We start from the raw sequence: 25044 nt of genomic DNA on the forward strand, positions 1-25044 counted from the left end.
GGTCAGGAAATAGTGCATGGTGCAAAGGGAGGCCGACCTAAATAAACTTATTTTGGCAGTGAATATTTTTACTTGTTTTGAGTTTTGTTCGCTCTGTCGCTAATATATCGATATTATAGAGAAAGTTTTGTCCAAGATTATTTTATTTATGTACCAGTAATAAAGTTCCAGGTGAGTAAGGTCAGAAGCGAGGCTGTTCGCTGATGATTGCACCGTGTTCAGCTCCACTCGCAATTCTTCAGATAATGAAGCATGCGGGCACGGACTGCTTCAAGACCTGGACAACATCCAGGCTTGGGCTGATATGTGGCAGGTAGCATCTGTACCACACAAGTGTCAGGAAATGACCGTCTCCACCAAGAGAGAACCTAACCATCTCCCCCTAACATTCAATGGTATTGGCATCGCCGAACCCCCCCAGCATCAACATCCTCGGGAGTCACCATTGACCAGAAACTCAACTGGACCGATCATAAATGGCATGGTAACTAGAGCAGGTCAGAGGCTGGGTATTCTGTGACGAGTGACTCACCTCCTGACTCACCAAAGCCTCTCTGCCCACCTACAAGGCACAAGTCAGGAGTGTGATGGAATACTCTCCACTTGCCTGGATGGGTGTTGCTGCAACAACACTCAAGAAGCTCGACACTATCCAGGACAAAGCAGTCTGCTTGATCGGCAGCCCATCCACCACCTTAAACATCCACTCCCTCCACCGCCAGCGCACCGTGGCTGCAGTGTGTGCTATCTACAGGATGCACTGCAGCAAGTAGCCAAGGCTTCTTCGGCAGTACCTCCCAAACCCATGACCTTCACCACCTAGAACGACAAGGACAGGAAGTGGGTGGGAACACCCATCACCTCCAAGTCACACACCATCCTGACTAGGAAATATATCACTGTTCCTTCATCGTCGCTGGGTCAAAATTCTGGAACTCCCTACCTAACAGCACAGTGGGAGAACCGTCACCACACGGACTGCAGTGGTTCAAGAAGATGGCTCACCACCACCTTCTCGAGGACAACTAGTGATGGGCAATAAATGCTGGCCTTGCTAGCGATGCCCACATCCCAAGAATGAGAACAAATGTCAGATTATGTTTTTTTTTTAGTGACTAACAGCTATAGACCGGTAAACATTTTATAGGTATGAGATGGACCGACTGTCCATCACCTATGCACCAGACGTTTATTTTACTCTTTGTGCTTGTTTGCAGTTGCTCTTGCAAAAGGAAATGAGGTTTCGGAAGAAACAGCTTCCTGATGCCGGCGCAGCGAAATGTTACCAGAAAAAGGTAGACCTTGAGCACGCGGAGCAAACAAAACCAGATGAAGATATAGTTGGAAAGAAAGGCTTTCAGAAACTGAAGACTGAAGATTGGAGGCAGATTAAGATGCTGCATGAAAACATTGACGGGGAGAAGCACAAGTCGCTTACTGGAGCAGTGGAGCCTCCGTCTTCGCGAACCACCAACTTTCCATTCACCGCCTCACTGGCACACGTGACTCCAGTTGACTGTATAGAACAACACGGCTTTCCCAGTTTGAGCCCAGTCAGGGAAAGGGTCGCAACACCTCATGAATCTGGATCATTGCAAATCACTGTGACACAAGATTGCGCTGCATACTTCCATAAGCGGCATGCAGCCGACCACGATAATTATCTGCGCAAGGGACACTTGCGTAAGGTCACTACCGTAGACCACCAGACCCGCCATCACCTTTACGAGTACGAGGATTTTGTCAACTGTTTGCTCAATTACCACCAGCATGCTTGCCCTTTGGATCTCAGCCATGGAAATATTTGCCACAGCACCAGTGAGCCCGGAGACCACTCCGAGTGGCGGAGGATAGTCTCCGACAACGGGAAAAGCTTTCGGATAGATTTGAAGAATAAATCGAGCCATCTTTGCACTGAGGTCAGCATCACACAGCGAAACAGATGGCAAGATTATGACCATGACAGCGACTATAGATGGACAATCACCATCAGCGAGTCTGGGGCCAAGGAGAAAGCCTCTAACAGTAGCGCCAACCATCAGCTGAAAGAATATGACAGAGAGTTTCAGGTGCAGTGGAAGGATTCAGGCAGCCAAGTGGATTTTCAGGAAGATTTTGTTGGTGGCTATCGACTACACTTAAATGATACAGTTAGTTGCTCAGAGAAAGAGTGTGCAGTCTCTGCATGTGACCGTGAGAACCAAGAGGGGAAATTGATCAGTGGCCCTGAGAATCCATGTTCCAATACCGAAGTTAAGGATCTGTGGACATCTTCCAGCACAGGGATCAAAGAACCATGGAAAAACCCCACTAGCAATTGGAAAGTTTCAATTAAAAACTCTCAAAATGATCTGGTTCGACCAAGGCTAGGGGACAATAGCCAGTCCAGGGATGCAAGCAAAAAGTACAGCAGCCAACCGAAATCCCAGTGCCAAGTGACCAAGACTGAACCAGATTGTTTCAAAAAAGAAAGCACGAGCAAGATGAAGCAGTCAAATAAAAAAGTAAAGCGCATTCGCAAAGATAACGTTTGTGAGTTCAGTGCTGAGGGCAGCTGGTCAAAATGCAAGTTAGGTTTTCACCAAGAAGCCTCAAACCACAAGCTTTCCAAAACTCGAACATACAATAATGACGAAAAGCCAGCCCAAGGTGGATCCAGGAGTGAACTAAAATATCCTTGGAAAGAAAATGAAAGCAAGTTCAAAGAAGAATTTAACCATTCCAGCAAACCTTGTGGTGGGCACAAGAGGAAAGACTCATGGAATAGTGAAAGTTCGGGGAAAAATCCTAGCAATGAATTGGACTTGGATAATCAGCTGCATAATCAATCTAAAGTCTTCTTCAGTGATGAAGCAAAGCACAAAAAGGGTAGCAACACTAAGACCAAAGTCCATCACAAAGAGAAGCACAGTAAGCGTAAACACCATCTTATGGATTCTAATAGAGATTTAAAAGCCCATTGGAAAGGTCTTTCCACTCTGCCCCAATATATGAAGAATGAATGTATAGACAATTGTTGCTCTTATGAGAGAGGTTTTGATATTCATCATGGTTTCTTTGGAGATTATTCTTGGCCTCACGAGATAGATTTTGGACATGATCATTACCGTTCCAAAATAGGAGCAAATGGAAACCAGACATATTTTCACAAGCATTTTGCTGGTGACCACGGACTTCATGACAGTAATAGATGTGAGCAAAAAACGAAGAAGCATGAAACCAATACAAGCAAAATTCATCCCCACAAATAAGCAAAAGAGGGATTAATGTGAATAAAAGTAATTTAGGAGCTCTGAGTACAATGAAGTTCACTCAGTATCATATCCTTTATAATTTAGTAACCTAATCTGCTTATCTTATCCAAAGCACCAAACTTTTTAAAAACAAAATGATTTCCATACAATTTGACTTGTGCTGTTATAATAAAATCCATTTAAATACATCAGTGCTTTTCTAGGCCAAAGCACATCAATTAATCTGGATTGAACAAAGTAGCACACTAAACCTTGTTAATACATAGCTTAGGTGTGAATTGACTTGTGGTTGAGTAAATGCAATACTGTAGCCTGATTGGCTAACCAGCAATCATTCATTCTTGGTGAACACATTTAAGGGAATAAATTCTAGAATTTAGAGAATCAATATAGAAAAGTAAGGTTAAATTCCAGATTTTTGGCAACTGTAGGAAAAAGAAAATACACAACAAAAGTGTTTACCTAAAATAAATCTTAAACTGCCTCCTCCTAAACAATGCTTTGTCCTAGTCAACATTTTTCTCACAACCAACATCACTGAAAATCAGATTATTTGGTCGCTTATCTCATTGCTGTTTGTGGGACCTTGCTGTGCACAAATTGGCTGTAAGGTTTGCCTACATTGCACTTCAAAAGTACTTAATTGATTGTGAAGCCCTTTGGGACACCTTGTGATCGTGAAAGTTTGTTCTTTCTGTAATGGACAAAGTCAATGATGCAGCAGCCGTTGTACTGAAACAGAGGATGTAAACTTTAATTACTATTATTCTCTGGTCCTGATTCCTACATAAACTCTGATGCTCCAGTGAATTAGCATGGCATAGAGCTAACTTTAATTGCATCCCCTTACAACAACACATTTTTTCAACCTTTCTTTCCTTGCTGTAGCTTACTTCATTTTTCAGTCCTCCAGTTCTCTTCCATGCCTAACTTGACCAGCGAATTTGGTTTGCTAACGAGGGCTCCACTGTACCATTTCGTGAAATGTAACAGTTTGCCTTTTTTTTGTTAAAGTTTACTTTTGGTTGCCAAATGACTCAAATTGAATCTTATTATTTATGTAAAATGTTTGTAAAGCGACCAGTAGCAGCATTTCTAAAAGAAAGACGGCCCAACTGATGAAATATAAATTTACTGATTTGGACTAGAACCTGTGGACTTCATTCGCTTTGTTTACAGTATGTGAGTGCATTCAGCCGAGTTGACAATGATTTGACCTGCAACACTTGCAAGCCCCCCACTGTGGCTGGTATTTAATTCCTAAACTGACACATATCCTGGGTTTTTTTTCTAAAGCGGACGGTGATTTGCATTAGGTACTGGCCGTTCGTGCCAAGCAGTTGAATTTTTTCTTTCATTCGAGGCTGGAGATGAAAGTTTTTTTTTAAATCTCTGAACTAAGACTAGAATAAATAACTGTGCAGGTTTTACACTGAATATTTTAACTGCATCCCCCAATCTAAATTCCTACTGCATTCAATTCAGGTGCTGTAGTGCAATTAAAGATATTGATAATGTAAGTATTTATATAAATATTATATGCCTAACCCAGTCACTGGCCCATGGAGAATCTTGCTTCATAGCATCACATTCTTGCTGCTGACTGCTCTAGGTTCACATTCATGTTGGTTTCGGAGGTGACTTGTTAAAATAAAAAGTAAAAATATTTTAATTCCAACTTTTGTTAAACTGCATTTGTTCAGAGCAGATTTCATTCACAATATGCATTATAAATGGTCTGATACTGGTACTGGCTTACAACCAGGAATGCTCAGTCATACTGCTGGCTCTGCAATGTTCTCTGTTTGGGTAAGTGGAATTCTACATTATGTTCATAGGTCCAATCGCTGGTATCCAAAAACTGATGACATTTTTAATGTTAATGAAGAGCTTGCAGGCTAAAAAACATAACTTCTGGGAACTTTTTAAAGTTTACTTTGCACTAGTTGCACTTGTACTGCAGACAGTGTAAAACCAAAGCAGCTTGAGATCTATCTGATATTAAGACCTATGTAATTTCTGCTGCACATGAACTTGGATTGAGAGCACCGCAGATATATTGCAGATTATGTGCTGTTACCTGCTGCACAACCTCCTGTTTGATTCTTAAATGTGAAGGGAAAGAGGTGCAATGTTTTTTTTCTGTAAAATCTTTTATCCATTTATACTGTACATTTTAGTGTAACATTATACTGCTGATAATATTAGTGAGACTACCCCTAGGATTTTTAATGGTGAAAGTAGCACCTTGTGCATTCTAATTAAATAAAGACAAGATCAAGGTTAAATATTTTGCACAATTTTTATTTAAGACTTAGTCAATCTCTTGTGGTGTCGCACACGGGGAATTCAGACCAAGTGTGGTCTTCAGGTGAAGCAGGGTTGGAAGGCAGGAGATAATTGGACCAGGCCATGCAGACATAATTGATACTCCAATTTAAAGTCATATATTCAGTCCTTATAAAATCAATATATATTATAAAAATATAATTTATAGTTAAATAGTAAAACATCAGCAATTTGGGAAGCCGAGAACTATAGTTTGGATGGACCATAACATTGTCTCTGCAGCACTGGCCGAAGAGCTGAGAGATGCAAAACTGAGGCACTGCAATGCCACCACTGGCAGGACGGTGTGATTGCAGCATAAAAGGTTTACATGGGCAGTTCCATTATAAGTACTGACATAGGAATCTATAATGGGGAAAGTTGACGGGAACTGTGTTCAGATATAAATTTTTAACATGTATATTCTTTAGGCCTCCCGGTGCGTACTTGTTTTTGGTTCCATTTGTGGACTATCAGGTGGTGGACCCAGGCAATGTGTGCACCAAGAAACCTGTGTCCACAGCTGTCAACCATAACCAGCTGTGAGTGGGATTTAATATTACTGTATAGAAGATCCATCAAATTATATACTGACATGAAGGGCAATGAGGGATGTAAACCCCTTTGATTTACGAACACTGTAGACTGTGGTTAAAAATGCTTCAGTAAAATAGATTTTTCTTGTAGCATTTCTATGTAAATTATTTACTTAAAATTGGAATGAAAGGTTGCTGAGATTAGGCAAGTGATCTCACTTCTTTGTACCTCATTTCTACTAGGAAACCTATAATCCTGCTTTGTGTTAGGTGGCAGAAATACAAACAGCACCAGAAATTTGCACTGTTTAGTCATTTCATAAACAAATTGATTCTCTTTCCATCAATTATTCTATGAGGTAGCTGTAGTCTGTTGCTAGAATAGGGCTGGAAAATTCTACTTGAGGAGCAGGCAGGTGATAATTGTAATCAAGATTCAACAAATTAAAATCAACTTGTTTATCTCCTCATCTCTAAAACGTCACAGCATTTGCTCACTACAATTAATCCTTTGCGGCTGTGCCCAATTCAAGTCATAGGTTCCCTTACCGAATGTTTTCAAATTCAACTTTTTAGTATGTTAAAATATTTATTTCAGGCAGTTCAGAAAAAACTTGCCAGAGAGACACTTTCCCCCAGCACTGTGCATCACACGTGATATTTTTCCTTCTTTTCAATTAGTGTATGTGTGAGATGAAGTATGCAGTTTCTCAATCCGGTCTAGGGCTGCCTTAGTTTACTCTAAAACTTAACTACTTTCCGTGGCAACCAGCTTGGATTGGTCAGTCACTGTACAAAACTTGTGTACAGTGAGCATGCCCTTTCAATTAATGTACACACTTCAATTACAGCGCAGATCAAAATATTTAAGACAATTTGGGCTCAAAAAACAGCACTGAATTACTTTAATCATTTCATGTAAACATCTTTAAGATGATTCTATGATTCAATGTTCGTGGCGCTTTCATTTGAACTGTCTAGTTCAGGAAGCATACACAAAAGCCTGTAGGATTGAAGCAGTGAAAGGTCAGTTCTGGATTAACGTACTATTGTTTAATGTAGCAGATAATGATACTTTGCTGGGCTGGAGCACCATTAAATGGAAAATAAAACCGTGCCTTAGCTCAAACAGGTCAATTTTATTTCACACAGCAACTAAGACAGAATCATAAAAGCAAACAACACTCTCTAGAGAATCAGGCCAATAGAGTAAGTCTTCAGGGAGTGATTGTGCAACAATGGAAGAAATGGTGTTGCTATGGGAACCCGTATAGGTCCCAGCTATGCTTGCCTTTTTGTGGGATATGTGGAACCTTCCTTGTTCCAGTTCTACTCAAGTCCCCTCCCTCACCTTTTTCCAGTACGTTGATGACTGTATCAGTGCCGCTCCTGCTTTTGCCTCGAACTGCAAAATTTCATCAACTTTGCTTCCAATTTCCACCCTTCCCTCGCCTTCACATGGTCCATCTCCAACCCTTCCCTTCCTCGACTTCTCTATCTCCATTTCTGGGGATAGGCTGTCAACCAATATCTATTGTAAGTCCCCGACTCTCACAGCTACCTTGATTACACTTCCTCCCACCCCGCTTCCTGTAAGGACTCTATTCCCTTCTCCCAGTTTCTTCATCTCTGTTGCATCTGTTCTGACGATGCCACCTTCCACATCAGTACTTCTGAGATGTCTTCCTTTTTCCTCAACCGTGGATTCCCCTCCACTGTAGTTGACGGGGCCCTCGACTGTGTCCGTCCTATTTCCCATACTTCTGCCCTCACCCTTTCCGCTCCCTCCCAGAACCATGATAGGATCCCCCTTGGTCCTCACTTTCACCCCACCAGCCTCCACATTCAACATATAATTCTCCGCCATTTCCGCCACCTCCAGCGCAATCCCACCACCACACACATTTTCCCCTCCCCTCCCCTTTCAGCATTCCAGGGACTGCTCCCTCTGCAACACCCTGATCCACTCTTCCATCACCCCCAACCCCACTCTCCTCCCCACGGCATCTTCCCGTGCGAGCTCAGGAGATGCAACACCTGCCCTTTCACCTCCTCCCTTCCCCCTATCCAGGGCCCCAAATACTCCTTCCAGGTGAAACGGTGATTTACTTGTACTACTTTCAATTTAGTATACTGTATTTGCTGTGGTCTCCTGTATACTGGGGAGACCAAACGCAGATTGGGTCATCGCTTTGCTAAACACCTCCGCTCAGTCCACAAGCGTGACGCTGACCTGCCGGTTGTTTGCCATTTTAATTCCCCGTCCCACTCCCACTCTGACCGTGGCCTCTTACACTGTTCCAATGAAGCTCAACGAAAGCTCAAGGAACAGCACCTCATATTTCAATTAGGCACATTACAACCTTCTGGACTCAACATTGATTTCAATAACTTCAGATCATAACCATTGCTCCCCTTTTTTTCAGACAACAGGTGCTGGTAATGGTTCTGATGTTATTTACAGCTCCTCTAGACCCATTTTTTGTTTCTTTACTTGTCCTGTTACCACCCTCCTTGCCTTGCACCATCATCCCTTTTGTTCTTTAATCACTCCTGTCCTCCATCTATCAAAGACCTTCCCTTTTGTTCTTTCCTCCCCCTCCTTTCCCTGGCTCTGTACTTGCTTAAAAACTGTTTAATCTGCAAGTTTTTCCAGTTCTAATAGAAAGGTCAACAACCTGAAACATTAACACTTTCTTTCCCCATAGATGCTGCCTGACTTGCTGAGGATTTCCAGCATTTACAATATTTTGCTTTTGAAGAAAATAGACAGCAGAAGTGATTATACCGATACTGATGAGTTAGGAATAAAATGGAACCTGATTAACATTTGTTTCAATCCAATTTGGATATGTGTATCTGGAAGTAGTTAATTTTTTAAAACAAAAATCTGGCCAGGGTTTTCTATCTACGTTATTGTAAAAGTCAACAATTTTAGTAGACAGGTTCGAAGACTACACCCTAGAGTGTGGTCAAGTGCTAGTTCGCTTAGCCAATTTGGCTCCCAAGCTGCATTTTCAGCTGGACAGGATGGAGACACAGAGCAGAAACATACTTTTCCATATACAAAGGAGGAGACATTATCAAATTAAACTGTATTCATCAACTGTCTCCAAAAAATTGCTTGTACTTGTCTAGTTCAGTGGGACTTCTCCTGTTGGTTTTAAGTCCCATTTATCTATGTGTAGCCAAAGCATCTCCAGCAATGGCTTCTCTTCCTATCCTCATACTGTTACCCCTGATGTTCCCTCAAAGATCTATCCATTCCCTCATCATCTATATCTACCTTCACTGACACTAAGATACCAGTTCAGCTTCCACACATACGCCCATGACAACCAACTCTAACTCTCCAATACCTCTCTCGACCTCAATTGCTTCTGTAGTGACAGACTGCTAATCCAACATCCAGTCTTGGATGAATCTTAACTTCTTCCATTTCAGCATTGGGAAGACTGAAGCTATTGCCTTCGGCTCCCATCACAAATTCCACTCCTGATTCCATTCCCAGTTTTCAGGCTGAACCCGACTTTGCAACCAGAGTCATGTTCCACCGAGCAAACCTTGTATCCTCTCTATCACAAAGACCACATGCTTCTGCTCCTACCCCTGTTTCCCCCTCCCCCGCCACTGAAACCCTCATGCATGCCAAATGTTTTACAACAGTGACCTGATAAGCCATTTCTGAGGGCATCAAGAGGCTAGCACGGTAGTGACCTTTAAAATCAGTTTCCATCGATTTCCGATAAATTCCTGGATTTTTTTTTGAGGGTGGGGCAAGAGTCAATTACCAATTTTGAACACAATTCAGACCTTTAAAAGCCACTCTCCCCAGTCTTAATGGATCCTGAAACATATACGTTGCATTAGTGATGTAATTATGAATGTTGCAATGGCACATTTATGCAACATGCAAAACGTCTTCACTGGCATATGCACATAGCCCAGGACACAGGCATCAGTGCCAAATTCTGGAAGGCAGGTAATTTGAGCTAAGCACTTACGAGTTGGACAGTTTAAGAGCTGTCACATGCCTGTAGTGCCTGAAGGAAAATGAAGGTATTATTCAAAATTTTATGGGCTTGCTCACTTGACAAGAACATTGAGTACTGGCCACCCAAACACCACCACGTCCAAGGGACTCACATAAGAGCATTTAGGGCTTATAATGGAGATGGAACAAGAAAGGAATGAGACATGAAGATGTTAAGAGCTTTTATACTGTGAACGATAACTGGTTCTGAAGCAAAGTGTACAAAATGAAGAGCTTTGATAACCACAGCTGTCATTAACAAAATGGATACACTGCTTACAATGATCATAATGGAACATTCACAGCACACACTGTAAAATTAAATTTTAGCATCAACTTTCACTTCAGATGTTAAAAATATTATTGCTTCAATAGAATGGTGATGTGTTACTTTAAATATACATGAGCGACACACAGTCCATTTACAAATACTATAAATGTATATTGTTAAAATAGCTTGACAGTATTTTGTGATTGAGGAAACTTATTACATTGTAGCAGACATACCCCTTTTCATACATCATTTTAGTGATGTTCAAGATTGAAACAGATTTTTCCTAATTTTCTCAAAATTCACCCTGGTTTTTTGAGCTTTATTTTTTACCCCCTGATTTTTGATACTAAAAATAACTGAAAAACACAGGTTTTGAAATCAGCAATAAAACCTTAGTTTAAAGGTCCATAGCCACATCGTGCGAGGTCAGAATGGGTTGTGTGGGTGGTACAGTTTATCTTCCCTGAAGGACATAGTGAACTGGTTGAGTTTCTACAGCAATCCAGCAGTTTTCAAGGTTATTTTCTGACACAGCCCATAAATTACCATGACTCATTGAATACAATTTCATAACTTGCCGTGATGAAATTTGAACTCTGAACCTCTGGGTCGCTGCTACTACACTGCTGTACCCTTAATTTATATCAAGTATATGTGGCGGAGAAGAGTCCTGATGGAGGATTGTACTTCCTGTAGATTGTACTGCACAGTTCTCATTTTTACACAATTAAATAAACATTTTTTGAATTCCAAGTAGTGACCTTCTTTATTTCAACAAAAAAGAATAAACACAGACAGCTTACAGTATTATCTGGTGTATGTTTGTACAGGTTCAATCATACTTTGTTAGTATACAATATTTTAACCTGGTTAGAAGTATATTCAAATGCAAACATGGGTTTTTGAAATTTTTCTTAAAAATCACAATTCTTTGAAGAGGAAGTCACATATCAGCCTTCCATGTGTGACAGCTTGTAGTACATCAGATTATACAAGGACACAGAAACAGATCACATTATCCCTTCAATTAGAAAAATCACAAACCAAATGTCCTGCTGTTTTGTTGGTTATTGCTGGAATGATTTCACATGCATATTAAAATGATTTGGTTCAAGTGCCCATCATTTTAAAGGGAATGTGGTTTTGACTGAGCTCGATCCACACAACACTTCATGCAAACTCAACCCTCAGAAATTGTGTTATCCTGTTCAGTTATTGTTAGGCACCTCCGCTGAGGCACTGCACCCGATAAGAAAGGTTCTGTTGTATTTACAAGAGACAAATAACACGTTTGAACAGAACTAACAGCTGACCTTACAGAAACCCTACACAGCAGTAAATTGATTTTGCATTACACATTTTTTCTGGATCAACAACACTGCTAAAAGCTCAACTTCAGCTAAATAAAAGGTTAGTTCTGCGGGAATATGATTAATACTATTTGCACGCGTGAAGGGTAAATGTTGACACGGACTGGTTGGGCCGAACGGCCTGTTTCCATGCCGTAAATTCTATGTATTTCTATGAACGTAATTTCTAGTGTGCAACAAAGGCATTTGCCCTCTCCTATTAAAGAAATGAGGGAATGCTTTGGTTAAAACTTTTCAAATCAACTATACTGAATTGTGTAGCTTGATTATCGGACTGGGCTGCTCCGTCTTGGCTGGGACAAATAGTGTTACATTACAATATTTACAGCTCAGTGCTGTTTTTAGAATGATGTACCCTTCATACAATTTAACATTTTTTCACACCCTCACTTAATACTCCCAACACAAAACATCTGCCAGAGTAATGACACTGAACAGTTGCAATAATCATGCCCTCCCCCCTCCCCCCGACAGAAATCTTGCTCCAAAAATGCAATACAATGTTGTTGTTGCGTGATCAATTCTACAAAAATAGATCTCTCCAAACTGCAGAACTTCACTCCTTTATCAATTCTTTCGCCTCTTTCGCATCTTTCATATCTTCTTCATCTGTGTATTCTGTGGGCTCTTCACCAGGTTTCAGCAGTTTTCCAACATAATAGTACTTCTCTGGAAAAGATTGGGAACAAAGAAACCATGACTTGTCCTGTTAAAATGTCTGTTAGAATTAACTTCTCCTAACATGCCAGTCTTAGGGAAGTCCCACTGCTTGTCCCAAAAAGATGCAATATGAGGGCTGGGACATGCATCTAAGTCCCCACTCCAGTGTGCTGCTGTGAAAAAGCAAGAAACCTCACACCTCCCTCTCCTCACCCACCCAGTTGGTAAATCAGCGAGCGGACCATTCGCAGCAGTGTGTGGTGGGAGATTACCTATCCCCCTCTCAGCTGTAGTCAATGCATTGCTGGCAATGGATTTGTTCTACACATAGCAAACCAAACAAGCTGCATCAAGCCTCTGATCCGCATTGATCCCAGCATTAGTACAGTCACTCCAAGAAACCAGGATGTATCAATGCATTCCTCCCACAACCATTGTGCAATCAAAATGTCCAATGATTTCAAGTGTACTCAGACGACTTTGAAAATGCAATCAAAAAAACTCAAATAGGTAGCAATAAAGATAGCAAAGGACCAAAATGGCCATTTTACTCATTCAAATTACTAAATACCAACAGCAAATTCAACAACAAAAAAAAATCCTGACTGTGCAACTGTTTTTATTAAAACAGAGAATAAGATGATTTGAATCATGAAGTGCCAGGACAGAGTAGATAGAAACAGATCGAGGGGTCATAGATACAAGATTAAATATAAGAGATAGAAGAAACATTTTTTACACAGGGTTGTGAGGCTGTGAGATGCACTACCAGAGTTAGTTCTTTTGTTTTTCGTATCTTCATGCTCTTCTCAGAGAATAGTGTGAAGCAGTGGAAGGATTCACAGGCGGATTAACAGTCTGACAGGCCACAGTGTGAGCAGTCCTCTGTAGCCGTATCCATGTTTATGCCAGCCGATAGGGTTCTAATTGGCGGGAGAGTTTATGGGCTCCCACAACCCATATTACGAGGGGCGACCACCCAGATGACATTCTGCTGGATGTCAGAGCTGGAGCTCTGGTCTCCATTAGCTGGGACTGTCTGGAGCAGGGTTTGAAACCTGCACAGTCTGACCCAGAGGCGGGAACGCTACCACTCGGCCAAAGGCTCGCTCTACCAGAGTTAGTGATTGGAGCTGAAACTATGTCAACATTTAAGAATATGTTAAGATAGGTGGTTGAAGAAAAGGGGTATAAAAGAATATGGGAATAGGGCAGGCACACAGGGTTAGGACTACGGCTGTGGAGGATAAAACACACAGACTGATTGGACTGAACGGCTGGTTGTGTTGTAATTTCTATGTAATTCTTGGCAGGACTTTGGAAGACAGTGAGAATCCAAACATGCACAGTGCCAGCACAACATTCTTGCAGTCCCAGATCAGCAAACTTGATAGGCCACATTCATTTCCAAAAATGAATCAGTGTTAGTAAACATTTGTTGATATCAAAAAGTTATATGCATTAAGTGTGCAGGTTAAGCTGCAAATAATTAGTTTTCTTTAATTTACAACATGCAAGCTCAAAAAGATTCAACAGCCAAAAGTATTGAGAACTACACAGCTACATTAAAAAAATACACATTATCTAGATTAGTAGGATTAGAAGCTGAAAACATTTCCAGTCCACTTTTCTGAGGATTGCAGAAAAAGCATTAGCTGTTAAAGATGAACGCTGTCATCGGCTCATAATCTCCTGAGTCTCAAATCTGGTACAAGTTTCTTTATCTCTTCCATACAGAGACGTCCATCCTCTAATTGGAATCTGCACTTTAGAGTTTTTATTGGAAGTATAAGGAACCCAAGCACAAATTAAAATTCAGACTGGTCTATGAATGGAGCTATTTCATCACTTGCAGCACAGGGTTAGGCCTTAGCCAAACTGAATACATAATTGTGCTGCATATAAATTAAATCTTTTGTGTATTTGTCTCCTCCACAATGTTAACCCATGACATCCATGTCATCCTCAATAAACAGAACAGGACTATCTATGCCAACTACCAACTATTAGTAAACCTCTACTAGTAAGATTCTGGAGCACAGAATTTACAGTTGAAGTGTCAAAACTTTTAAGGATTTCAGATCAATAAGGATTTGCAATTGGAACCCAGCATTTCTCATTAGATTCTATATGAATGTATTTGTAAACAAATTAACCTTTTAATACACTGCAGAGACAGAAAACATTATGCAGAGGTTTTAAACAGTCCTACAATCTGCATGGCCTTTCAAAGGAAAAGAGCTTAATTCTGTGGGTTCCCTCCTTCCTAATGTATTTGTACTGCAAAGTCCTGGATTTGAAAAAAAGATTAGTTCTGTCAGACAACACAACTGGAGCTTCACACTCCCATCATCAAATAATGAGAACACTCACGATTGAACTGCATCTCCCACTCCTGAAGACTTTCCAGCTGCATGGCATTGAGATCAGACAAGTCATCGTATTCGTCCTTCAGTGCCTCCTTATCCAGGCAGAATGTAGCAAGGCCCCTTGAAGCATCTCTTCCAGCAAACACGCCGTATGGGCCCTCTAGTCAAAAAAATTAATTTATTACAGTGCAATCTTTTCCTTCAAGTGATGTTTCCCCTCTCTAACAATTCTCTCTTTATAAAAAGGTACTGAGGCATGGTGAAATGGCCTCAGAGAACAAAGACACAACACTATGGCAATGAATTTGAGTATAATTGCACTAATTAGAAGCTGTAGGAGTCCTCTTCCAAGTTTAGAGGTTTTTTTTAAAAAAGGGGTATCAACTAAAAGATATGAAATTGAGAATCATAATTAAGTGAAAACAAAGTAAAGCAAACTTCCTAAAATGGAAAACATGCTCCTCTTCCAGAACAGGAAGCAAAGCAGCACATGTTCATGGACAAGTTAGTTTTGAGTCAGCAGGGTAAGAGATTTCCTTCTGAAAATCAAACATTCTCATTTCTAGCTTTTTAACAAGGGCATTGGCCTTGAAATTATACTGAGATATTAATGTGGGAATGGTTAATAAGTCACCTGAAATTCCAATCCACTATATTAACAGAGACATTAAGCCAATCCCATTAACTAGTCCTATGCTAATATCTCACTGCATAATTTTAAGGACTGTATTTTTACTTTCAATTGTTAAAAGTAAGTACATCAAAGATGCTAATTGTAGTGATGTATCCACTTTGATACAGTAGGTGGTCAGTTTTGCTGCATTATAAATTAGGTGATGTGTGGTGTTGCATATGGCAGAAAAGAGTGGTTGTGAAACTGTGCCTCTGCTTATCTGGTACTCTAATTCTTTGTCTTCATCGAGCTCTGTGATGTACCTTTCACACACTTTGGTCTGTTAGATCGGAATTCATCCGCCATCCTTTGTTCTTTGGAAGACTATTATACCATCTGAATAATTCTCAGTTAATATTAGTCTTATTGTTTAAAAAATATTTTGAGATTTTTCAGTTTACCCATCAGACTCCAAATGGGACGTGACCTGGCACCTACCATCCCTGTTACTACTTCCAGCCATCCAACAGTGGGTACTATAGAGGCCAGCCTACCTGCTATTACCACCCAACCCCCAGCCCGACTATGTTTATTTCTTGTCACTTGTTGGGCGAATGAGTTGGGTGAAGGGAGAGGAAGGGAAGTGGAACAAGAAGAACAGGCAGTGAGAAACAGGAAAAAAAAGCTAGGCTGGAGGTGGTCTTCCAGGGAATAATAGCGGTGAAAGTAGTCAATGCCAGTGCATGCCAACCAGTGATCAAGTGGCGAGGAAGACACCAGGTTGGGTCAGTATCAAGTTACACAGAAGACCTGAGCAAGCCAGACCTCAACATGCACCCATACTTGGAGGAGAGGCAAGATTTCAAGTGGACACAACAGAGAGGCTGATCCACTGGGAGGGAGAGTGAAGAGCACTAAACGTAACTTAAGAAATAGAAATGTTAAAATAAAACTGAACAATTTTTAAAAATGGAAAGAATGGTTGGAGTGTACAGACATAAAATGATTGTGGAGTCTAATTGGCCCATGATATCATGTGCTTAGCATGGACCAATGAGCAACACTTTAGGAACTGTACAATATTTACATAGACACCCTATGGTAGATACATCTTCACTCAGTTTTTCATTTGGAAAATGTTCTCTCCCGAGGAACCATATAACCAATACTGCTTCACACAGTTTAAGGCATTGAACTGTAACAGATAGTCCAACATTACTTACAATATGCAGTCATTTTTGAAATAGATGTGTGCGTTTATGATTTGGATCTCCTGCTAATAAGGCTTCTGCATATAATTTTCAAGCAAAAATGGAAGCAAGCAGCAGCTGGAAGAAAGCAGCAGCCAGCAAACATGCCTGCTTTGAGCCAGGCAGTCCCAATCCCACCCACTCCTCCCTCCCTCCCTCTACCAAAAGGTTTTGTCAGCCACTTTCCAGTGGCTTTTCTCGCTAAATGTTCATCAGTGGGTGGATTCTGCATAGTATAGTACTGAAGCACATGGCCAGAACAACCCAAAGTTCAACCCTCGGTCTCTGCTGCATCTCAGCTAGTTCAGTGTTGAGGGTACAATTAGTTTTCACGTCCCCAGGCTTGGGTGAGGAAGTGAGAGGGGGAGAAGAACAAACTCAATGAAATGTTAACTTATATAGCCAAAAACAGTGAAATACGAGCCAGAAGAAGCCCTGATCAAACTATGGTCCTCTTGTCTGGCCACACCTTGAGTCCTGCATCTAGTTCTGCTCACCAAGACATAAAATTGACAATCACACATTGGAGGCAGCACAGAAAAGATCCACAAGGCTGATTGATGGCTGGTGTTAGAGCACTGGTTTGTGCGGATAGAATGGAGAAACCTGGGCTTTTAAAAACTTTTAAAGTAGGAGTCTGAGGGGTGATCATTTAGAGGTACAAAAGACAGTGAACCTGTGCCCCCTTGTTTTCCTCTTGCAATTTAGCGTAATTTTCTGGATTTACCATTGGCCCATTTTAGTCCATCGATCCAGAATGCCCCTAAAGTTCCTTTCATTGCAGTATCCAATTGGTTCTTAAATGATTCCAGGGTTTTCACCTCCACTACTCTATCCAGGGTCCATCCCACGTTTTGATTACTGTGTGAAGAAGTAGTTCCTGATATCAATCCTAAATTTGCCTTTTACTAGTTTGAACCTGTTCTACTCTTGCAATTTAGTGTAATTTTCTGGAAAAGCTAAATCCAGAAGATTATGCTAAATTGCAATGTGTCATATGAACTGCCATTGACAAGGTATTGAAGGGTACCCACAGAACCATATCCTGGTTCAAGAGAAGAAAATTGAATTTAGATGGTCTAATTGAGGTCTCCATAACATGATAAATGGATTCGATAGGGTAGATACAATTTCCTGTGGTGGGGGAATCTGGAACAAGAGGGCATAATCTTAAAATTAGAGCTAGGCCATTTAGGAGTGCAATCAGGAAGCACTTTTCACATAGTGGAAATTTGGAACCCTCTTCCCAAAAGGCTGTGGATGCTGGGCTAATTGAAATTTTCAAGACTGAGATCGACAGTTTTTTTTTAATTAGGTAAGAGTATCAGGGATAACAACATAACTTTAGCAAAGCCTTTGACAAGGTACCGCATGGTAGGTTGTTACATAAGATTAGATCTCACGGGATCCAAGGTGAGGTAGCCAATTGGATACAAAATTGGATTGACGGCAGAAGACAGAGGGTGGTTGTAGAGGGTTGTTTTTCAAACTGGAGGCCTGTGACCAGCGGTGTGCCTCAGGGATCGGTGCTGGGTCCGCTGTTATTTGTTATTTATATTAATGATTTGGATGAGAATTTAGGAGGCATGGTTAGTAAGTTTGCAGATGACACCAAGATTGGTGGCATTGTGGACAGTGAAGAAGGTTATCTGGGATTGCAACGGGATCTTGATAAATTGGGCCAGTGGGCCGATGAATGGCAGATGGAGTTTAATTTAGATAAATGTGAGGTGATGCATTTTGGGAGATCGAATCGGGCCAGGACCTACTCCGTTAATGGTAGGGCGTTGGGGAGAGTTATAGAACAAAGAGATCTAGGAGTACAGGTTCATAGCTCCTTGAAAGTGGAGTCACAGGTGGATAGGGTGGTGAAGAAGGCATTCAGCATGCTTGGTTTCATTGGTCAGAACACTGAATGCAGGAGTTGGGATGTCTTGTTGAAGTTGTACAAGACATTAGTTAGGCCACACTTGGAATACTGTGTACAGTTCTGGTCACCCTATTATGGAAAGGATATTATTAAACTAGAAAGAGTGCAGAAAAGATTTACTAGGATGCTACCGGGACTTGATGGTTTGACTTATAGGGAGAGGTTGGATAGGCTGAGACTTTTTTCCCTGGAGAGTAGGAGGTTTCGGGGTTATCTTATAGAAGTCTATAAAATAATGAGGGGCATAGATAAGGTCGATAGTCAAAATCTTTTCCCAAAGGTAGGGGAGTCTATAACGAGGGGGCATAGATTTAAGGCGAGAGGGGAGAGATACAAAAGGGTCCAGAGGGGCAATTTTTTCACTCAAAGGGTGGTGAGTGTCTGGAACGAGCTGCCAGAGGCAGTAGTAGAGGCAGGTACAATTTTGTCTTTTAAAAAGCATTTGGACAGTTACATGGGTAAGATGGGTATAGAGGGATATGGGCCAAGTGCAGGCAATTGGGACTAGCTTAGTGGTATAAACTGGGCGACATGGACATGTTGGGCCGAAGGGCCTGTTTCCATGTTGTAAACTTCTATGATTCTATAAATAGGAGCAGAAGTAGGCCATATGGCCCCTTGAGCCTGCTCCACCATTCAACAAGATAATGGCTGATCTTCTACCTCAACTCCACTTTCCCACCCTATCCCCATATCCCTTGATTCCCTTCGTGTCCAAAAATCTATCGATTTCAGTCTTGAATATACTCAACGACTGAGCATCCACAGCCCTCTGGGGTGGAGAATTCCAAAGATTCACTACCCGCTGACTGAAGAGATTTTTCCTCATCTCGGTTCCAAATGGCCGACCCCTTATCTTGAGACTATGACTAGTTCTACGCTCTCCAGCCAGGGGAAACAGCCTCTCAGCATCTACCCCGTCAAGCCCTCTAAGAATTTTATACGTTTCAATAAGATCATCTCTCATTCTTCTAAACTCGTGAATATAGGCCCATTCTACTCAAACTCTCCTCATAGGACAACCTTCGTCCCAGGAATCGATTTAATGAACCTTTGTTGCAAAAGCACATAAGTGGAGTTGAGGTACAGCTCAGCCATAATCTATTGGAATGGTGGAACAGGCTTGAGGAGCTAAATGGCCTACTCTTGTTCTTACGTTTCTCGTAAAAATATTATACTCAAAGACTGCAACAAAGACAAACCACCAGCTAAGTGCTTTTGAGAACTGAATTGCATTAGCACTGAAGTGGTGTTTGTCCCATTTACTAACTCAGTGGCATGTTAGTACGCAAGGATATTTGAATTGTAAGGCACCAAGGGCTACTGGGCAAAACCTAAAGCAGACATACAGCTATTTTAATTACAATACCTGTAGTAACCAATTTGCTTTAGTGCTTCTGCTGTATCTAGATGTTTTCACAGCATGGACAAATTACAATCAATATAAGTACCAGTTCGGAAACATTGAGAGCTGCTCCATGCCAAGAATGTACATTTGATAATCTTCTAGATTTAGCCGTATAAATCAATGATCAAACAGCTCAAGCGAATATGTAGCAAAATACCTGAAGTTCCTAAAAGTCATGCTTTTTCACCAGTAATACTTGTTTGCCAAAAATATTTTTGATTTCAGGTACAACACGGGTTCATCCACTGACTGCATTATCCTACCTGCTGCTGATACAGGAAGAAACAGAAGGGATTGACTGGGCAAATTCACAGAAAAAGGAAATCTAAGAGGAGTTTTATCTTTAAATGGTTACCTCCTCCATCACCTTGATGTGTTTACCCTGCTTACTCTTGCGCATTTTCCAATAGCCAGTACTAAAGCCGCATCGGCCGAGGCAGGGAACAGATCACATGCACCCTTCCAAGTGGATCGAGGGGCGGAGGGAGAAATAGAATTTAAAGAAACTCCTAACAGGCTTTTTAACCATTGGGATTTTTTTTTCCCGAAAGGAACATAACTGCCCTTGAATTCTGGCAGAGTGTTAATCAGTGAGGTAAATGGGGCTGCAGCCAGCTCAAAAACTGAAACATGACAAGGAAGTCGATCGGGATGAGATGGGGAGATAAAACAGCTGTTTCTTACAAGATGTCCAGTTACTTACTTTTCAGCTGAAGACAGCGACACAATTCACCCCAAACTGAATGTATTGTGGAATTCCTGGATCTGATAATAACACCCTTTAAAGGTGTGCTTTATAAATTGTAAAGAGAAGCTATAGTAATTATGAAATCTAGATCATATCAGCTTAGATGCAAATATATTAGTTGTTCTGTTTGCTAAGTTGTTTGACAGCAGATCTCTCAGTTTAAAACCTATTGAGTGCTCTAGCTGATGTCACAGTAGATTTTACAAGCGCAACTGTGAAAACGTTTGTTACACCTTAACATATGAAGTTGTACCGAAACAAGTTTAGACGAATCAACATACCAGATTTAGTGGAGAAAAGTTCCAGTTTGTTTGAGTTATTTCAGTCACAAGTGGATCAAAATACTTCAGTACCATAAAATTGAATGTTAGAGAAAAGACATTTCATTGTAGATTTTCTTTGAAGCACCTTAAAATTAAGTGGAATGGAATCATGCTGTCAGACTCCATACTGCAACAAACTGAATTTTTTGTTAGAGTATTGTGCAATACACAAGACAGAACCCATTTTTATCCATTGCCTGCAGAGTCCTTAAACCATCAGAACAGATCCTGTGACTAGCACCCAGAACTAGATGGAGTAAAACAGTCAGACAAGAGGAACATTTTCAAAACTAACTGCACCTCCTGGCCACAGGGAAATGTTCCTCAAAGAGTAAGGCCAGAGAGTTACAGGAGAAAACCGACAGAGCTACACCAAAATTACTTTGGAGCTCTGCCATTTGTGTGTTAAGCGAAGGGGACTCGGCGCATTCATAGGTGAACGCTTATCAGGAATTGCAAGCCTGACAGCTCAGCCAGTCATTCCTGTACACAAACAACAGCTGAGGATAAAAGATAACGTAGCTAGCTCCACCTGAAATTTCGCAACACGTAACAATTCCAAAGCTTACTGATTTAGATGAAAATCAAATTCAAATACGGTCGGAGTCTCATTAGAAAGGATGTAGTAGGGTCACCTACCAGTCACCACCTCTGATATACATCACTAATTTACCACAGAGTCCAAGTTGTCCATTCGTAATGTGATTACCCATCAAAGGAATTCTCAGCACCCTGATAAAAATGTAGCAACTGTCCTTATAATCCTCATCTCCTCGTACTTTCCACCAAGTTTACGTGAACTCTCGAATAACCAATGTCTGCACTTAAAAGGTCAAATAGAATTATAATCAGCAGGCTCTCCTTTGGAATAAAGCTAAGGTCCTAACATCAAACAGGTACAAATTACTGGGGGGGGGGGGGGAAACCAAATTACAATTTAAGCCGCAGTGTACATCACGTCAACTATTATACAGATTTGTTGTGATTATTGCCAAGACTGTGCAATAGGTAGTCACGAGTACAGCACAGTATTTTATTAGCTGTACATGACTGATACTAGACATTTTAAAAAAATGACTCCTCCTAAATTTAGGTCTACCAGCAGCAAAGACTGACTGGGGGGGGGGGGGGGGGGGGGGCTCCAATGTTTAACTAAGCTCACTTTTTTTAAAAAAAAGAACAGGAACACCACCAACAGGAACATTGCAGCCTGCCACCAGGGATCCACTGAATGGAGGGCGTTCTAGTTTTAACAAAAAGAAATTGTGAACAGGAAGAACAGTGGCCCAACACCCTGAACACAAATTGGGAAAATTAAGATTCACACCCACTACTCTCCATACGATAAATTCTAATCCTTGCTGAGTAAAAGTGATTTTGTAAGAACTTTTAGGAAAACGTCATGAGGCCCAAAAAGCTTCTTTTTTTCCCCCCCCCCAGTTCAACCCCACCAACCCTCTTCACCTTATTCCTCAATCATTTCTCCCCCCAGAAACCCATCCAATTACTTTTAAACCCACTTGTGCCATCCAAGACGAGGGGCCGCTTAGTAATTTATTCTACAAGTCAGTCCATAACTTTCTTATCCTTTCCTAAATTTCAACTTGTCCCACCTCTTATTTGCCGTAATCAACTTTGCCAATCCCACTTCATACAACAATTCTTCACAGCGAGTAATATCTGATAAGATGCCGAGTCAAACTGCAATCCTATACTCCCAGGCCTCTGGCAGTGCTGCGTTGTAATCAGTCATCAGTTGGTTACGACACAGCCCAAGCCTAGAGGCCTACGAGGAAGTAGCTAACTCAAGGGTGGTACATGGGGCAAGAGAGAAGAAATATTAAAAACACAGGGCTATAGGGTTTTTTTTGTGGGGGGTGGCCACAGAAGAATAATTCAAATTTATGAGGCCAAGCAAAGAAGAACTGGCTAGACTGCTTGGTGGACATCAGCCAGAACTGACGTTTGTTTGTCAATGACGCCACATGCAAACATGAAGATGTGGTGTGCAAGCCCTGGTAACATTTTTGTAACACAACCCTTCTGCCATCACGTCAATGCTTGGGAAAGAGGCGGAGAGTTTGCCAATTTTTTTTCTCGCAATAATGCACTTTAAAACTTAATATGAACAAGAATTTTTGAAACAGTGTAGATCCAAAGAATCTGTTCTAGCAGGTGCCTTTGAAGGGGAGCTGGGAAAATAGGAGGAAGACTGCTGGTAAGAGTTGCAAAGGTTTCCCAGATCTGTGCAATATTTCTTAAGTTTACATATGTCCACAAGATAGTATCACGTGTGCGCTGTTGGCAAACCCGGAAAATGTCTCGCAAAGATATAAACACCTTTCAAAAATGTATACAATTCTATTTCTTTTAAGTTGTAATTAAACCCTGACAAGACAAAATAAAGCTTTGGTTTGAAAATGCAAAACATGACCAGCCACAGGGCAATCATATCTGAAAAGGTGCTTCTTAAAGACCTGGGTGGGCAATAATAAGGAACGCCAGGAGGTGCCAAGAAAGTTCTTTGCCCACCTACACCTAGAAAGACTGTAACCTGCCTCTTGCTCCCCAAAATTACTAAAACCAATTTCAAATATATAATTAAATCAATGCAAATTTCAGGTTTTAGATTTGCATCAGAAACATGGACGGTAATGCCCTCCAAAGGGGAAGGAGGAGGAAAAGAGGGGGGGGGGAAAGAGGTGGATAATGAGGGGGAAAGAGGTGGATAATGAGGGGGAAAGAGGTGGATAATGAGGGGGATGGGGGGGAAAGAGGTGGATAATGAGGGGGAAAGAGGTGGATAATGAGGGGGAAAGAGGTGGATAATGAGGGGGATGGGGGGGAAAGAGGTGGATAATGAGGGGGATGGGGGGGGAAAGAGGTGGATAATGAGGAAAGAGGTGGATAATGGGGGAAGAGGTGGATAATGGGGGAAGGGGGAGTCTTCACAAAGCCGCCCGCAACAGTGCAGCTGCTCCCGGTCACTTGGGGCCCTGTGTGTCCGTACCGTGTCCGTAGAATTTCTTTCCTTTGGTGACATCGAAGACTTTGCTGTTGACGGCGATGAGGATGCGCGGGTTCTGCTCGCCGTCGTACTCAAGCATCTCGGCCGGGGTGAAGTCTCTCCTGAGGCGGGGCAGCTCCTCCTCGCGATCCGCCGGGTCGCTCTCGGGCGGCCGGTCCCCCCGCACGATTTTGTAGAGGAGGAAGAGGCAGAGGAAGAGCAGGCTAACGTTGAGGGGGCTGGTGAAGATCTCCTGCAGCACGCCAGTCCCAACCGAGCTCTGCACCGCTTCCTCCGCCATCTTACAAACACAGCGCACCGGGCAATGGACAGTAACCGCGCACCCCCGCCTGACACAGGCGCAGGCGCAGCCGCAGCAACAGCGCCCCCTACCCAGGAGGACCAACAACCGCGCCCGCCACAGCGCCCCCTACCCAGGAGGACCAACAACCGCGCCCGCCACAGCGCCCCCTACCCAGGAGGACCAGCAACCGCGCCCGCCACAGCGCCCCCTACCCAGGAGGACCAGCAACCGCGCCCGCCACAGCGCCCCCTACCCAGGAGGAGCAGCAACCCGCCGCAGCGCCCCCTACCCAGGAGGACCAGCAACTGCGCCATCCCGAGCAATCTTTTCCACAAATAAAATACCGCCCATGTTGGAAATCTGAAACAACAGAAAATGCTAGAAATACTCAGCAAGTCAGGCAGCACTTGTGGGGCAAGAAAGAGTTAATGTCGATGACCTTTCATCAGAACTGGAAGAAGTCAAAAATTTAACAGTTTTTAAGGAAGTACAGAGGGAGGTGGGTGGTGGGGAGAACAAAATGGAAAGTCTGTGATGGGGGGGGGCAGGAATGATTAAGTGTCCAAAGGAATGATGATGCAAGGAAAGGAGGGTGGTAGTGGGACAAGTAACAAAAGATGGGTCCACAGGAGCTGTA

At 42.0% G+C, this 25044-nt stretch overlaps 2 protein-coding genes across 4 annotated transcripts in view; one reads left to right on the plus strand and one right to left on the minus strand.

Moving 5' to 3' along the window:
- Positions 1 to 11178, plus strand: part of LOC137333116 (A-kinase anchor protein 17B-like) — a 25771-nt gene extending 14593 nt beyond the window's left edge. For all 3 annotated transcript variants that reach the window (XM_067997262.1, XM_067997264.1, XM_067997263.1), the window contains one exon: positions 1218 to 11178. In XM_067997262.1, the coding sequence (XP_067853363.1) occupies positions 1218 to 3251 (2034 nt within the window). In that variant the 3' untranslated portion in view covers positions 3252 to 11178. The remainder of the gene's footprint in view (positions 1 to 1217) is intronic.
- On the minus strand, positions 11164 to 24470 carry pgrmc1 (progesterone receptor membrane component 1). The gene is made up of 3 exons (XM_067997265.1): positions 24107 to 24470; positions 14829 to 14984; positions 11164 to 12464 (listed from the first exon to the last, which is right to left on the minus strand). The coding sequence occupies exons 1-3, from the start codon at positions 24402 to 24404 to the stop codon at positions 12352 to 12354; spliced, it is 567 nt and encodes a 188-aa protein (XP_067853366.1). The 5' UTR covers positions 24405 to 24470; the 3' UTR covers positions 11164 to 12351.
- Between the last annotated feature and the right edge of the window lie 574 nt (positions 24471 to 25044).

The sequence above is a fragment of the Heptranchias perlo genome, chromosome 15, assembly GCF_035084215.1.
Source record: "Heptranchias perlo isolate sHepPer1 chromosome 15, sHepPer1.hap1, whole genome shotgun sequence".
NCBI lineage: Eukaryota > Metazoa > Chordata > Chondrichthyes > Hexanchiformes > Hexanchidae > Heptranchias > Heptranchias perlo.